The sequence below is a fragment of the Sinohyriopsis cumingii genome, chromosome 1 (genome assembly GCF_028554795.1).
Source record: "Sinohyriopsis cumingii isolate HCF-2022 chromosome 1, ASM2855479v2, whole genome shotgun sequence".
In the NCBI taxonomy this organism is placed as follows: domain Eukaryota; kingdom Metazoa; phylum Mollusca; class Bivalvia; order Unionida; family Unionidae; genus Sinohyriopsis; species Sinohyriopsis cumingii.
The window spans coordinates 1,049,095-1,066,782 of record NC_142961.1 but is presented as its reverse complement, the minus strand read 5'-3'; the positions used below and the strand labels follow the sequence as shown (position 1 = coordinate 1,066,782).

Here is a 17,688-nt window from a genome sequence, read left to right as displayed (position 1 = left end):
ATGGCTTTGTAGTGGTATTTACATGCTAATTAAATATGCTATGGCTGTATTCCCTCATTCCAAGAAAACACCTGTTTGAGGTCAAGATTCTGCAGATCAGATCAGATTAGTGAGGTTACTAATAGGGAAATGAGGCAACCCATGGGTATTATAAATACCGTACCATACAGTTAAAGGAAATGCCAGGTGGTTACTATTGTAAATTTCTCAGAGACATTTTTTAACTTGCCAACGGAACCGACAGCAATTTAAAGTATATCTAGCATGAGCAAAGATCAAAAACAGTTGCTGCCTAAGTACAGGAAGAGTACATGCACTTCAAACAAAATCTTAATTGTTGGGAATGGAGATGTTGTTATACTTGCAAAGAAAATTAGAGTGCATGCAAAATGGTCAGTCTTGGGATTTAACCTAATGGAGACTATATGGATATAACTATTTTGAGTATTTAAACCCTGAAGGAATATGGTATGTATTTTCAGAGTCTACATTTACTGTTTCATTTATTAATGTTTTCTCTCTTTGACAAAAGCTTCAGCAACACGGGGGCAATAAGTTAAAAAAGAGAAATAAAAAAATCCACAAAGAGCTGAACTCTCTCTCTCTCTCTCTCATATATCAGACCATATTTGATTTTGATCATGAGGTGCAAACAAAAAAATGTGATAACTTACATATACATCCTTCTCTCTGTATCTCTCTTCCCATACACCCCCACCCCCGGAAAATACATTTTAATATTAATGATGCAATTTCCCTATTGCTGGTAATCTGAAAGAGCATACAGTGATACTTTTAATATTTATGAAGCTGGAAGTTATTATAATTTAATTCCGCACAGCGTTGCAAGTTTTATCCTATCTGTAACTCAATAAATTTTTGGGTCAGCGTCATTATATGTAGCTAAAAGTACATAATATGTTTAAAATACTTCTTGTGAAATAAATTAGGTGCTTAGATTTAATAATCCTGACTGGAAAGGTTACTGAGTTACAGGTAGGATAAAATTCGCAATGCTGTGTGGAACAATGTGAAAAACACAATCCGAGGTGTTGATCTGGCCTCGTCTTATACTCAGCATCAACTCATATAAGGATTAAGGATAGAAAATTTGCCAAATTTGCTGATTCAACTTATACTCCACATCGACTTATAAGCCAGCAAATACGATAGCTGTGCTTGCACCAATATCAGACTATATACCAAATTTGCTTGAAATGCAATGATAATTAAGGGAGATACTATATGGATATGGGATGGACGGACTGAGAGAAGAATAGAAGGACTAAAGATGGCTGGATGGACAAACAGGAAAATCCAATTTAACGTTCCCTGCATCTTCTGTGAAATGTGTGGATGAAAACTTGTAGAAATAAATTACATGTCTATAACAATGCTACCTCCATAAGTGACTGTTTTTTTAATACCTTGTTCCACTCACTCATCATCTACTTACATCTCCTTCTATGGTCTTTGCAAGGAGCAGCAAAGCGTCAGGTGATTTCGTGACAAAAGACACTGACAGATCTGCTGAAGCCCTACCAAGACTGCTGGCAGATATTTCTTCAAAGCCCTCTCCATAAAAACTGATTGTACGGTATCCCTGCAAGCAGTGACAAAGGTGGTTTACAGATAGGAAGAACTCATTTATTTCTGAACTTTCTAATAAGAATAACGACTTTGATTTACCCATAGTGAATATTAACTATTCCTATAAAAGTTAAAATTCCTAGAACCACTTTGAATAACTTAAAGTTCCTTTTTCATTTAAGAAATTCAAGTTTTTATCATTAAAAAATCAGACACTGTACACAACAGTTTCTTTTTATGGTCATTTGTGAAACTGACAATGAATGTTAGAAAAATGCTAAGATGAAATGACTGACCAAAAATGTCCTCCAGAAACACTAAAAGCATAAACAGTTTTTAAGCTTTCCTAAAAGATGCATAATGTCAGAACATTATTTTGCATGAAACTAACCCAGTCGTTATACGATTATAATGCCAAACAATAATAACTCAAGTTCCATTGGAAGGAAAAATAACTTTACATACACTCTCTGTACAGCCCTCTTTGACTCCAACAGTTGTCTTCCCTTGCCAGAGGTTGATATTTTTGGCATTGATCTGAATACCTCTCATACACCCAAGAAATGGAGTGGTCAGCACTGTGGCCCTGTAACATAATGATTGAAATAGTATGTATACCAGTAAAACTGACAATATAATCAATAAACATTCCACACCCCCACTTCTATATAATGTTTACATGCATGTGTCAGAACCAGGATTTCAAACAAGCAGATTTACAAAGTTTGATCCGTAGATTGGCTTCAACACTAGTACATTTTTATTGGCATAAATTTTACATTCTTCAAGGGACTGAAAACAAACAAGTGCATTTTTGGTCATGATATTTGGTCACTTCATAATACAACAGCAAGTTTTGAACTTAAATTCAGCTAATGATAATTGACATGAATCTGTATACTGTCAAGTATTTCATCATGTTTAATCACTGCACTGATTTTTTAATATCTAATAGCGTTGTCCTTCACAAGGTCATGGTCTGGTGATGACTGATGACATTCAATGTGATTATTAGGCTCCACACTTAACAGGCTCTCAATAGTTTTCTGGTCCAGATTTCTCCCTGAATCACTTGTACTTTGCAAAGAATGGAGAATGTCCTCTCTGTATTAGGATGTTGTAAAGACAAGACAACTATGCTCAGCCTGCAAAGACATTCCTGTTGCTAGGTTTGTAAGGTTGCTGACTTCTCTCCAATATTCATTACATTCACCAGATTCTTGACCTGGACTTAAGATGTATTTCCAAGTGTCATCCTCAAGGGCTTCTTTCTCTTCATGGCTCAGATCCAAAATTCTGTTAACAGGTTTCACAACTGTAAAAAATTAAATACATACTGTTTTAGACTCAAAATTAACAATGAAATAATACATAATGTATTTATGCTTTTATGAATAATTTATCCCAACTTTAAAATTAATTAACTTGCAAAGTATTGTTAACTGATATTTTTTATCTAGGGATTGAACTTAATTTATGGAGATGAAAACTTCAAATAGTTTATGAAATAAAAAAGATGGATACCTTTGAAAGTCACATACATACTCAGGACCTTTGTAATTTGCACTGTTGAACTTGTAATATTTCTTAGCACTGGAAGAAAGCACACATTTCAGCATTCTGCCTTAAATTGAACAAAATATCTATGAGATGTCCTTAAATATTACTCTTAAAACATCTTTAAAAATAAAGTAACAATTAAACATGATGAAATACTTACTATTATGTGTCTGCCAAAGTCAATTATTATGGTCGGTCTCTCCATTTTATCTCCTCTCTGCCTTTGGTCAACCTATTTTCATCAAATGCTCAGAAGACATCATGACCACCTTATAACAAATCAAAAACATCCTGCATTTGGCCTTAACACCCCGAATATGGTAATCAATTAACAGGTTGTTGTGTACACAAGCCAGCTGTTCTTTAACAACTTTAATCCTATTGCTCTGCCATGCATCATCACGCTGGTCATTTTACTGGTGGAACATTTCCTGCCAGCATTAGACTGGTTCTGGCTGGTTTCTCTTAATTTTCAAAAGTGGTAATTTAAACTATAAAATGTGGTAGATGGCCTTAAAAACTTTTTTTTCTCTTTGCTAAAGCTACAAATAAAAACCACGATGAATAAATACGGTCTTGTACACTGACAAAATTTTGTTTCATCTCTTGCTCTCGCACACACGTGTGCGCATTAATTAAAAGATGAATTCAAGTTCTTATATTTTTATTGCAATTTGATAATGAGATTATTGTTGCTGTAATAATACAAGTTGCACTTTATTTCTTGACAATGTGGTCTCATATCATTGCATACAATTTAAAAATAAATAATACCCATAACTAATACATGTTCAAACCATCTTAATAATTTTGCCAACATTACACAACATAACAGCTATATATGCTCTAAATGCAGATGAGCTTGCACAATAAGACATAATTCTCTCTCTCCCTCTCACTAATAACAACAATACTCTTTGAGTGCTTCTATTTTTATTTGTAATTAGATTATTGAGTTGAGAGCAGAATGAGACAGAAAATATACGTTTAAATTGTACGTTTGTACCGTTAGTTTGTCGAGTAGTTTCTGTTCCATAAAACTTATTCAGGTACGATCTCTTTATTTTTCATACATGGTTAGTTCCACCAAATGATAATTATTTATTTTGCATATCATTTTTCATACAATGAAATAATTAATAATTAGTTTTTTGTGAACGAAAAATAACATGAAATACAGTAATCAAATTTTAGCTTACATTTACAAAATAAACACTGAACAAAAGAAGAAAAAAATATGATGATGATAGCACCAAAAGTAGAAGAGTTAATGAAAAATTAACATGATTGAATGGAGAATCAGCTGCTGGGAGGAGAAATTACCTGACTTATACTGATAGAGAATTTTTTGAATCAGCTGAAATTGAGTGACCTTGAAATAGCCGTTAACCCTTTACTTCATCTTTGGACACATCTACCCGATTCACATGGAAGCGCCTTTTGATGCTGCTATAACATTCTCATTGAATCATATTTGGACGCCCTGCTCTAAACATCGGTCATTTTGAGCTGGTTTTTTAGTAGTGCCACCTTTGAGGAAAATCCCTTATTAGGTACTACATTCATTGATGTGAATGACCATTACGTCAGATCACATGGTCGCTGTTTAATCTCTAGTCATAATCTGCTATTTAAAATAACTGGGTCAGATTCTCCACTCTCCAAAATGGAGGCTGTGGATTTAGTTCATTACTTTCTGGAGTTTGCACGATTAGAATGACAACTATGAAACTATCAATAACTTCGGTAAAGGCTCCGATATTGATGTAGGCAACAATGAGCTTTCATAATTTATCAAATTCAAATGATTTAATTAAGTAGATGTTGACAAAGAACTGATAAATTTCGAGTATGCGAAATGGCAGCTACAGCTGGTTGCTTGGCTTCACTAGCTTGACAGTGAAAAAGTTCTCTCAAGATTTTAAAGCACATAAAAAATTCTTCTGTGAAAAATAATTATACAACTATAACAATCAGATTTTACTCTTAAATCTGTCTATACATAATAGATGTTTACCAAACAAGTAAAATGGTTAAAACTGATGTTAAACATAACAGGCCTAAATGTACAGGGTCAATCAGGTAACAGGTGTTCTATTTATAGTGCACTGCACTGCGCAACTTGGGTACATATATATCAACTGCTTACATATGGAATAAAATTAAAATTCCATATGGAATTTGGCAATAATCCATATGGAATTTGTGAATAATCCATATGGAATCTGGCAATACTCCATATGAAATTTGTGAATAGTCCATATGGAATTGGCAAATGTACCATATGGAATTTGTAAATGGTCCATATAGAATCTGTAAATAGTTCATATGGAATTTGGTAATAGTTCATCCCATATGAAATTTTCTGGGCATACTTAAGGCGGATTTTAGATGGGGTTTTCTAGCGCTTTCTGTCTAAACCATCAAAAAATCTGCTTCTGATTTCTATTAAACTGCCTAATGATTCTTAGACATTACTGGGAATCAATGAAAAATATTCACAATATTTTTTAAAATGGATCATAAATTTTATTTTGGCAGACATTATCAAATAAGATTTAGGTTCATCTTGTCCTCATTTTCTTTCTCGCATACAAAACCTAATCCATGATGGCATACAAAACCTAATCCATGATGGCATCATTTAAGTCTCTTTCATTTCACTGAAAAGTCTGGTGAGATTTCACAGATATTTGACTAAAACGTTTTTGAGATTTCACTAAAATTTTGATCATTATATAGTTTCAGTAGTTTTTCAGATATTTCAGAAGGTTTCAAATTAATAATGAATATGAATTAAACAGGACTTTATTAACCAAGGTGATATTAAGTTTGCATGAAATTTTTTTTTTACAGATGTTGTAAGTATATGACATCCAAGGCAAGAGATATGGAAGTTAATAATAATAATAATAATAATGACTTTATTTAGAGAAGGTAACTTAATTAGTTACAGAACTAATCTACCTTGAGGCCTTCTTTCTGTTATGTACAATATATACAGTACATACAACATGATGTGAAGAATCTGGCTTGACACTAAATAATTAAGTGATTTTAAAAATCAAAGTATCAAGCCTGGAATATATGCACAGGCATCTGTGAACACATAAACATATATAAAATATTAATATGAATTGAAAAATTCAACTGTGAAAATAATGCAAAATTACAGAAAAGCCTCCATCTGAGACATGAAAAGAAGAAATGCTAGGAGCCTGCCATATGTCACTAGTACTGCAGACTTGATTTTTGATTAATGTACAAACTATGATGCTGTTGTGGTCTCTTGACTTAGTCCTTGTTCCATAAGCAGCCATGACACACGTTTATCATGATATAATTACTCTTATTTTACACTGAATTCCAACACACCTAGAATATTTTGATAATATACACAATAATGCCTCACGATATTAAAAGATGACTCTACGTGTGGGCTAAGAAAATTCCGCAAAGATATGACGATCTTTGATAGACATGGGTATTTCGCAACAATTCCCACTAGTGATCTATATATACATTGTCCTCCTTAAATTCATTCTGGAAGTTAATCAGTTTTGAGTTATATAACTTCAAAATCATCCTGGTTCAATTCCTTGTGCTATTTAGCAAGTTAGCCGATACTGTGAAGCTCTTTATGGCACAAAAAGCAAAATGCTAGTCCTGGCATTCAGTTTTCGTACAGACTGACCAATTACGTTCCCATTGACTCTGCATTCAAGCTATTCTCATTGCCGCACATTTTTCAAATGGTTATTCAAACTCGTATCACAATCGAATCACCATGTTTAGCATTCCCATCAGTTTCTGTTATGTAACGATTCATTGGGCATGTACAAAATTTTAACCAATCAGAAAGTTCTTTACAGCAATCATCCTTTAAATAATAAATGGAACAAATACTTATTAGAAAGCTCGTTGCAGAATGGGACCGGATAGAGCATTATTTAAAAAAAAGTTTTGAAGACGATATTAAAAAAAGGGTCCATACTGAGGAAAACCAGATTCAGTTCAGGAGAAAAGCAAAATTCTGATTTGAAACAGAAAACAAGAAAACTTGTTGAGGGCAGTTAAATCCAGTTTAAGTTAAACAAAAATACTACAACAATGACAAAATTTGATAAAGAAATCTAACACAGAAAGATGTGGAAAGAAGTTATTGTGCCCAAAATAAACAATACAATTACAGCTATCAGAAACAGGGAATATAAATGCTGCTGAATATTTTTTACTGAAATGTCAGAGATATTACAATCACAAAATATCACTATATTTTTTAGAATTTTTGACAAACTCTGTGACATTTCAATCACAAATTCCCACTGATATTTTCAGAAATGTTGGCAGAGTCAGTGAAATTGCAATCACAAAATTTCACAGATATTTTCAAAAATTTTGGTAAAATCTCCTAAAATACCATAATTTTAGTGAAAAAGGACTTTTGAGTGAATGTCAAGAAATGTTCATTGATTTTGCTGAAATTTAAGTCACATTTTCACTAGGGTATGATTTTTGTAGAGCATATTTTAATAGGAAGCCCAAAAAATTACTTTTCAGAATAAACATCAGATCAAGCCCAAAATCCACCTTGCACCAAATTTTCTAAGTCAAAAGATTCATCTATGCTTGTACTACCAGATATTAATTTTCTGATCATGTTTACATTTTCTCTACTTTTTTGGTCATGTCTTTGTCTGTTTTTAAACATCTGTGGAAATAAATTAAAGAAAACTGACATACATGTGTTTCTTCAAATTGATATGAGTATATATTCATCCTTCCACATCAGCTACACTGACATATACATGTACTCTAACTCCCACCAATATTTCTATTTGAATCAGATACTTTAGGTTATTAATTCTTCAGAGAGTATTTTCCATGATGCTATAATACATGAGCCTGCTTTCCATATGGAAAAAGTGTTTATGGATTAAAGTTGCAACTTTTTTCCATATGGAATTTTCACTTGCTGTGAAGTACTTATGGAACTGATATGGAATAAATTGTCTGATTCCATAAGTTTTTCAGTCCATATCTCTTCCATACGGATTCCTGAAGTATTCCATATGGAATCCATGAGAAATTTAAATTAAGGAAAACAAATATAATTTAACCAAATTCTTTCTAAAAGTCAGTCTGTCAAATACAGGCAGTGTGTTTTCAAGGAAAGAGAATCTGCTGATACACCAATTCTGAGATCATTAAAATGGCAAAATTTCAAAGTACCCAACCCTAAAAAGGAGCTATTCAAAAATAGCTTTCACTATTCAGGTGCACTTGTTTGGAATAACAATCCACATGATATTAAATAAACTCCAAGCTCCAGCTCCTCCTTCCACAATAGGTGTATTAGATGGATGAAATCATAAAAAATGGTGTTCTTATTAAAGTACATGCTACACCACCAACCTCCTGTGGTTTATTTTCGTTTATGCAGCAATGTAGCATTTATGTGAATAGTTGTTTATATAATGTGTATTTGCTTGTGCATGTGTGTACATGTGTTTGTGTATGTGAATGTATTATTATTAGCTTGTATCTTGTATGTATATAATAGAGGCCCTGAAGGTAGATTCGTTTCTTATTTGTAACTAATAGCCATCCTTGGAAAATAAAGTCTTTATTATTATTATTAATATCATCATTATTATTATTATTGTCTCAGGGATACATAAACTGAAACATTTCTCAATGCCAACAGTGATCCCCAACCCCATACTTTTGGGGACTACCTATTTTTTTGGCTCAGAGACAAAGAGTCTAAAGTCTTACCAGAATGATTATACTTGATAAGCAAAATCCAAGAATGCTGAAAAAAATATGACATCTATATTGATATTTTCATGAATTTCTGCAGTGACTTTCTGAATCACGTTTCCAGTGCCGAATCAACATTTCAATTATATCAATACTTTTTATCACCTGTACAAAAAAGTGATCTACATACCCTGACACTCTGCCATAGATATTCATATTTGCATCTCCTGGAATTCCACCAAAGAAGAGATCGCTGTTTTGCACATCCAGAAATGTGTCCCCAGAAGGGATGCTGCTAAGTAGGGACTTCCTCTCCTGATCAACCGTCATCATTGCTGAAAGACCACGTCAAGAGGATTGATGGACAAAAGAATAATACAAAAACTTGATTTATATTTGTAAAACACATATGCCATCACTGCAGACCAAAATGTTCAACTCCAAAATGTTCCAAAGTTGTAACAAATTTAAAAATTGCCATAATGGACTGAAAATTTAAGCAGGTTATCAACATATGCAAACAAGAAAGTGAGCTAAATTGTATGTGTCCCTATTGAGAGGTTTTCACACAATGTTTGGAATGGATGGATGAAAGGACAGGATTAAAACAAGATTCTGCTTCTCTCAATTTACATTTTCAGCATGTGATTACAAGGAATTTGAATTGTCTCCCTTTAAAACATAATGTGAATAATATTATAAACAAGAGCCCCTTGAGGGGACTTACGCTCTACGGGCAAAATGAATTACCAGGAATAAGACCATTTCACCCTTTTAACTGTCAAGTGCTGAAATCATCTCTGATATTCTTCATCGAAAACAAGATTTTCATATGTCTGCTATGTTACACATACTGGATGTCTGCTATGTTACACATACTGGATGTCTGCTATGTTACACATACTGGATGTCAGCTATGTTACACATACTGGATGTCTGCTATGTTACACATACTGGATGTCTGCTATGTTACACATACTGGATGTATGCTATGTTACATGTACTGGATGTCTGCTATGTTACACATACTGGATGTCTGCTATGTCACACATACTGGATGTTGTCACGGAATTGTGTAGGAGTTATATCAATATGTATATGTTGTAAAAAATGTACTCGGGTTTCGTTGCCGCGTACAGCGTCACCCGAGGGTGGTACATTTTTTCGGCTTAGTTATTTCGAAATCCTGAGCGAAACTCAGACCATGCTGCATGAACAAATTGCTTGCAGCGGGAAACCTAAGTACCTAGCTGCGCATATCTGTCACAGCTAGTATACTTACAGATCAAATTCTCGATAAACAAATCACATTACGCCAAGTCTTGTCAGCACACTTACCCCTTTACAGGAGCAAATCTCCAGCTGTAGAGGTAATGAAATTCTTTATTATTATTCGTCTATATGACAGAATTGTTTTTATACTTTAGATGTTTTAGAACCTTAATGTTTCAAAAAGACTTCTATCTGCAAACATATTCATTGAATGCAGTAGCTAACGAGCAGGAAACATGTATTTATTCTAAATTCTATGAAGAGTCAATACCTAGGTTATACAACGCTATATTATAAATACTATGGTCTGGTTCGTGTTAGCTATTTGTTGCAACCAAACAGACAACTTGTATTTAATTATACAATGTCTGCATTAAACGATTAATGTATTGGGTAAGGAATTCATGTGCGCGCATGCGCTACATATATGACTGAAGAAGTATTTAACCGTATCATGTGTACTACACGGTTTAGTTTTTATCATTTAACTGCCTAAATGCCATGCCTTGTATATGGTTTGATGTGGATTCACCAGCTGTAGAGCTGCTTTATACATGCCTGCCATGCCTTGTACATCGTTTGATGTGGAGTCACAGAACTCTGTGGGGGTTCCTGTGACGTATACGTTGTGTTTTGGTGATGTTGGATTGGAAGAGTGAACTGGTTTTCTCAGTGCGAGGGACCAGGGCTTCGCGACCAACGGGTCTGTGATGTGAAGGATCCTTCAGCAGACTAAGAGGAGTGGACCATGCGTGGGTGCTTCTCTGGCCATTTACTAGAGAGTGTGGAATCGGAGTTAACATCTTGGTCATCAAATGGGTGCCACGATAGTTGTAGTGTTCCATGTTATTTCCACAATTGCATGTATGTCATTCATTCTTATTGTTATGTCGTTATATGAACGATAGATAGGTTCATGTCATTCAGTCCTATTATGTCGTTATATGAACGATCGATAGTTTCATAATGTCATTCATTCCTATTATGTCGTTATATGAACGAACGATAGGTTCATCATTTCATTATTCATTCCTATTGTTATATCGTTATATGAACGATCGATAGGTTAATGTCATTCATCCCTATTGCTATGTTGTTATATGAATGATCGATAGGTTCATGTCATTCATTCCTATTGTTATATCGTTATATGAACGATTGATAGGTTCATAACGTCATTCATCCCTATTGCTATGTCGTTATATGAACGATCGATAGGTTCATCATTCCATTCATTACTATCGTTATATGAACGATAGGTTCATAATGCCATTCATCCCTATTAAGTTGTTATATGAAAGATCGATACGTTCATAATTACATGTATTGTTATATCATTATATGAATGATTGATAGGCGAATAATTACACGTATTGCTATATCGTTATGTGAACGATCGATAGGCGAATAATTTCATTCATTCATATCGTTATATGAAAATATTGTTATATGAACAATCGATAGGTTTGTTGTTAATTCCTATTGCAATGCCGTTGTGTGAACGATCGATGGGTTTATAATGTTATTAATTCCTATTGCAATGCCGTTGTGTGAACGATCGATAGGTTTATAATGTTGCTCATTCCTATTGCAATGCCGTTGTGTGAGTGATTGATGGGTTTATAATGTTATTCATTCCTATTGCAATGCCGTTGTGTGAACGATTGATAGGTTCATCATTTCATTCATTCCTATTTCAATGTCTGGTTATGATCGATAGGTTCGTAATTTGCACTGCTTTTCAATATCGTTTTATGAACGATAGGTTAGTAATTTACACTGCTTTTCTAAATCGTTATTTGAACAATACATACTTACATTCTTTTCTAAATCGTTATTTGAATGATTCATAATTACATTCTTTTCTAAATCGTTATTTGAATGATACCTTCAAGACTTTTTATATTGAGGTCTAGGTCACTTTTATTTTGTTGATCGGTGATAGGATTCACGTTTGTTTTGAAATTCCATTCGTTAAATTAATTTGGAGTTTTGTTTTCTTCATTGAGTTAATTGTTGATAGTTCCATGTTAGGAACTTTATAATTTTCCTTATCTTTTGATTATAATGGTGTCAGATTTGTTATATTTAAATTGCGTTTATAAATAAACATCTTGTAAACGCAGTTGCTTTTGGTGTCTTCCCTAATCCAGTCCCAACCCGGCTTCATCTTGTGACAGACGTCAGCTTGACACCATTTTCATCGAGGACAAATAAGATATCATTAAAATCTCTTTTGGTAAAACTCCCTTTCATACTGATCATCTGTACTGGATGGAGTAGTGACAACAAGAATTTTCAGATATCAAAAGAAGTCTTTTAGTGAAAACCCCTTATCGATATGACCGTGCATTCAGTGAAAACCCCACGCTGATATGACCATGCATTCAGTGAAAACCCCATGTTGATATGACTATCCATTCTGTGAAAACCCCATGTTGATATGACCATCCATTCTGTGAAAACCCCATGTTGATATGACTATCCATTCTGTGAAAACCCCATGTTGATATGACCATCTATTCAGTGAAAACCCCATGTTGATATGACCATCCATCCAGTGAAAACCCCATGTTGATATGACTATCCATTCAGTGAAAACCCCATGTTGATATGACCATCCATTCATTAAAAACCCCATGTTGATATGACCATCCATTCAGTGAAAACCCCATGTTGATATGACTATCCATTCAGTGAAACCCCTATTGATATGACCATCCATTCAGTGAAAACCCCATGCTGATATGACCATTCATTCAGTGAAAACCCCATGCTGATATGACCATGCATTCAGTGAAAACCCCATGTTGATATGACTATCCATTCAGTGAAACCCCTATTGATATGACCATCCATTCAGTGAAAACCCCATGCTGATATGACCATCCATTCAGTGAAACCCCATGTTGATATGACCATCCATTCAGTGAAAACCCCATGTTGATATGACCATGCATTCAGTGAAAACCCCATGTTGATATGACTATCCATTCAGTGAAAACCCTATGCTGATATAACCATCCATTCAGTGAAAACCCCATGTTGATATGACTATCCATTCAGTGAAAACCCCATGCTGATATGACCATCCATTCAGTGAAAACCCCATGTTGATATGACCATCCATTCAGTAAAAACCCCATGTTGATATGACCATCCATTCAGTGAAAACCCCATGTTAATATGACCATCCATTCAGTGAAAACCCCATGTTGATATGACCATCCATTCAGTGAAAACCCCATGTTGATATGACCATCCATTCAGTGAAAACCCCATGTTGATACAACTATCCATTCAGTGAAAACCCCATGCTGATATGACCATTCACTCAGTGAAAACCCCATGTTGATATGACCATCCATCCAGTGAAAACCCCATGTTGATATGACCATCCATCCAGTGAAAACCCCAATGTTGATATGACCATCCATTCAGTGAAATCCATGTTGATATGACCATCCATTCAGTGAAAACCCCATGCTGATATGACCATTCATTCAGTGAAAACCCCATGTTGATATGACCATGCAATCAGTGAAAACCCCATGTTGATATGACCATCCATTCAGTGAAAACCCCATGTTGTCATGACCATTCATTCTGAAGGAGAAGCAATAACAACATTTTCAAGATGGCCACTGTGGTGGCTATATTTTGAAAACAGACTACCACAATTTTCATTTATTACTGTACATATGTTCTTAAGCTAATGGCATGTATGTATATGTGTAAAATTATGAAAAGACATTCCAGTCATTTCAATTTTATGTTCATCTTATGACATTAGATGTAGTGACTCTGATTCAGTGTTGAAGAATCAATTTTGAAATAAATATACTTGCCTACTTTACCAATTCTGTCTATGCTCACTTCCACCCATTTATTTCTGTTATACTTTAATTCAGTTGCAATTCTACCATAGGCAGCAGCACCAAGATAAAACTGAAATACGACTTGCCCATTCTGCAGTTCCACTGATGTAAACTCTCCCTGGAAGATAAATATGGATGCATGTTCTTTCATTTCAAAATTTGTCTTACAAAATAATTATCTGGTTCTTTTGGTGTAAATATGCATTTATTCAGGCATTCTATAACAAAAATGTTTAAAACTAGCTCAGTTACAGATTAAGCAGCATATCTGGTTGGTCTTTGCCAAAATGAGACTCAACATCAGACATAAATACAAGGCATGACATGTGTTTAGTACAGGCATTTTGTCCTTAAAAATACCCTATTCTTGTGGTATTTAGTATAAAATTTATATGTTTAGTAATAAGGAACCTAAGTTACTTCCTTGAATATGACAGATAGCATCACCAGAAAACCTGGTCCACCAAAGCTCTTATCTTGCATTCTAGTATGTCTTTGTTTCACAACAACATCTTGAAGGTTAAATATATCTGTATAAAATTTTGTGACAAATATTGACAAAGTTTGTGTTAGAATGTGAAACAATGCATACAGTGAAACCCTGCCAGAGAATGCTTCATTATTGCACAAATTTAGATATAACATGATCGTGGCATTGCTTCTGAAATTTCACACATTTTTCCATGCAAAAAAAGATTTTTAAATTTTTTCCCAAGTATGAAAAATAAATGTGTAAAATATCATTCTGGGGATGAGATTGTGTATGAGTTCAAATATAACATAATATTGGCTTAGATACTGAAATTTTACAATAATTTCACCAAATGCTTTAAGTTTTGTGTCAAAATAAACAAGATTTTGATTTAATAATTTGGCAAGATGTGTTGTATTCTTATGATTAAACTTCTTTGAATAAAAATAAAGTTAAAATTTTCTATTTGTGAATTTTCATTTCAAATGTGTCAGTAATTAATACTCTTAAGTCTATTTTTGAAAGGTGTCAGCTTGTAAGTGTTAATCATATTACAGTGTGACCCCGCTATAGCATGCTCCATTATAACACAAATTCGGATACAACGCATTCGTGGTGTGGCTCCCAAATTTTATATACATCTGTTTTTTTCATACATTAAAAAAAAATCTTTCTTAAAAGTACAAAAAAATGTAAAAAGTTTATCATTTTGGGAAGAGATCATGCATAAATATTATGAGACAATCATGGCGTGTCTCATGATTATTTAATATGTATTTTTCTCATACACGAAAAAGCAGTTTTTACTTCTTAAAAGTACGAAAAATAATGTATAAAAAGTTTATTCTGGGATCGCTTAGGGCTTCGCCAATGTTGCAAACTTGAATTTTTTTTCCTTATTGGTGGCAAAATATACCATCTGCCGATTTTTTTTTATTGGCAACATTGTTGGCTGTTTAAACTTGTATATACAACCATTGGTTTGGAGTGGAGAAATTCAGAGGCCCCATGAAAGGAAGCTGCAAATGGCTAAAAGAAATGTGCTGAAATTTAACTAATGTTACATAAATTCTTTGTCCATATTGACAAACCATCTAAACAGTGCACTGTTCTATCATAATCCGCTTATCTTGACATCTAGCTCGAGTATTGTATGTTGTGAGATATCTGCTTTTTTGTTGTTGACATTTTTGGTAATGGACATCAACTGGACAAGGCATTATCTCAAAATCTATCTTTCGTCAGATTTTCGGCCACTCACTAGTAATTGATGATGATGTTCGTCCATCGGTGTCGATGAGGACCATTTAATGTCATCGATTCACTGGGGGTGGTGTGCGTAGATGGCTGATCAGTCCAATCCAGCACTGGAAGAGTCTGTTGCAGTAGGGACATGGATGTAAAGGTTGCTGACCGGGAGTTGTAGAACTGCTGTTCCTGGATTTGCGCAGATCACGTTTTTCAGCTGCATCCACCAATCTTTTCTGCTCAAGCAGTTCTTTTAGCAGCGACACTCTCCCAGCTGTCAGGATAAATGCCTAGGTTCTTCAGCGAAGCCTTGAGGGTGTCCTTGTACCTCTTTTTTTGACCACCGTGAGATCTCTTGCCTTCGTGTAACTCTCCATAGAAGACTTTCTTAGGTAGGTGTTATACCGGCATGCGGACAACATGGCCAGCCCATTGGAGTTGTGCCTTGCAAAGCATGGTGTGGATACTTATCATGCCGGCCTTAGTGAGCACCTTTGTGTTCAGTACCTTTTCCTGCCATCTGATTTTCAGTAGTTTTCTCAGGGAGCTCATATGGAAGTGGTTCAGTTTTTTAACATGGCGGCCATACACAGTCCATGTCTCGCAAGTATAGAGGAGGGTGGGGAGAACAACCGCTGTGTAGACTTTGAGTTTGGTGGCAAGCTTGATGCCTCTCCTATTTAATTAATATAGTTACAAAGACTGACATTTGTATGTGGATGGTAAGTAAAATTCCTCTTCTTTTCACTCAGAATTAAATCCATCAGAACACTCACATTTTCTGTAATAATCCCTGTCATCAGACCAGAACACCTGTGTCTCTATCATCCGTTGACCCTTTGTCAAATTTCTGACTCATGTGTGGAAGACAGCATCTTGCTGCTACCACAATCATGTTTAGTTTTCAGTATGTATGTGTGCGTGTGTGTGTGTGTATATATGTATGTATGTATGCATGTATGTACATATGATTGTACATATGGATGCACGTATGTATGTATGGATGTGTGTGTATGTATATATTCTGGATGGATGGATGCATGTATGTACATATGTATGTACACCTTTCCCTCGATAACTCACACATAACGGGATCCACAAACATAGACCACACTATAAGCGAGGCGTGAGTTACCAGGAGACCTCCAAAAATTGAGAAAAAAAGTAACTTTGACATTGTGAAAACTGGGGGGGGGGGAGGGCAACGTTAGGGAACCAGGCTGTTTATTGACTGAATCCTCATTTTACAATCACGATGATAATTTCTAATAACACACTTTTTCTAATGATGTTCGTTATTCTGTTTAAATAACATTTATTTTCAAAATGTCCAACGTATGAAAGATTGTTCCAACTGGTTTCAACAACCATCAGGTGTACGCGAACAATCTGTGTATTACGTCACTGCTTTTTGTTTTCTTGACGAGCAAGGTTCCTGTAGTGGTGTTTAATAGTAACATGCCAAATCGGGAGTCCACAGAGCAGTGAACCAGACTAACTGTTGATACATAACCAAACAAGATTCCTTTTTTTCAAAAACACGTGACATTTATTTCGTGAGACAACTGTCTTCATCAAAACTCAATTTTTGTATTGTTCAATTATTACAATACTGATGTCATGATTTCATTGGAAGTAATAATTAAATTTCTTATCATCCATGAGGATATCTCTACGTGCGAGTTCAAGAATTCTCTGAAACGCTTGCCCACAATGGACCGATCTGTGAAATCAAGCTCTTTATTTTATGAAGTATTCATTTTGCTTGGCTGCCTTGTTAGCTTTGATCACAGCTATGAAAGAGTTGGTTAATTTAAGGTAGTTTAAGTTATTCCAAACCTTTTGCACCCAAATCTGAAACAACAGATCAGAAAACACCCTAGCCAAATCTGAAACGACGGATCA

At 34.6% G+C, this 17,688-nt stretch overlaps 1 protein-coding gene across 1 annotated transcript in view; it reads right to left on the bottom strand.

Moving 5' to 3' along the window:
- The window catches only part of LOC149806308 (laminin subunit alpha-2-like), a 339,640-nt gene that overhangs the window by 69,614 nt on the left and 252,338 nt on the right, over window positions 1-17,688 (bottom strand). Inside the window, exons 51-54 of the mRNA XM_089951256.1 lie at window positions 14,034-14,181; window positions 9,104-9,248; window positions 2,056-2,176; window positions 1,457-1,603 (exon numbers count right to left, since the gene is read on the bottom strand). Of these exons, the coding sequence (XP_089807382.1) occupies window positions 1,457-1,603; window positions 2,056-2,176; window positions 9,104-9,248; window positions 14,034-14,181 (561 nt within the window). The remainder of the gene's footprint in view (window positions 1-1,456; window positions 1,604-2,055; window positions 2,177-9,103; window positions 9,249-14,033; window positions 14,182-17,688) is intronic.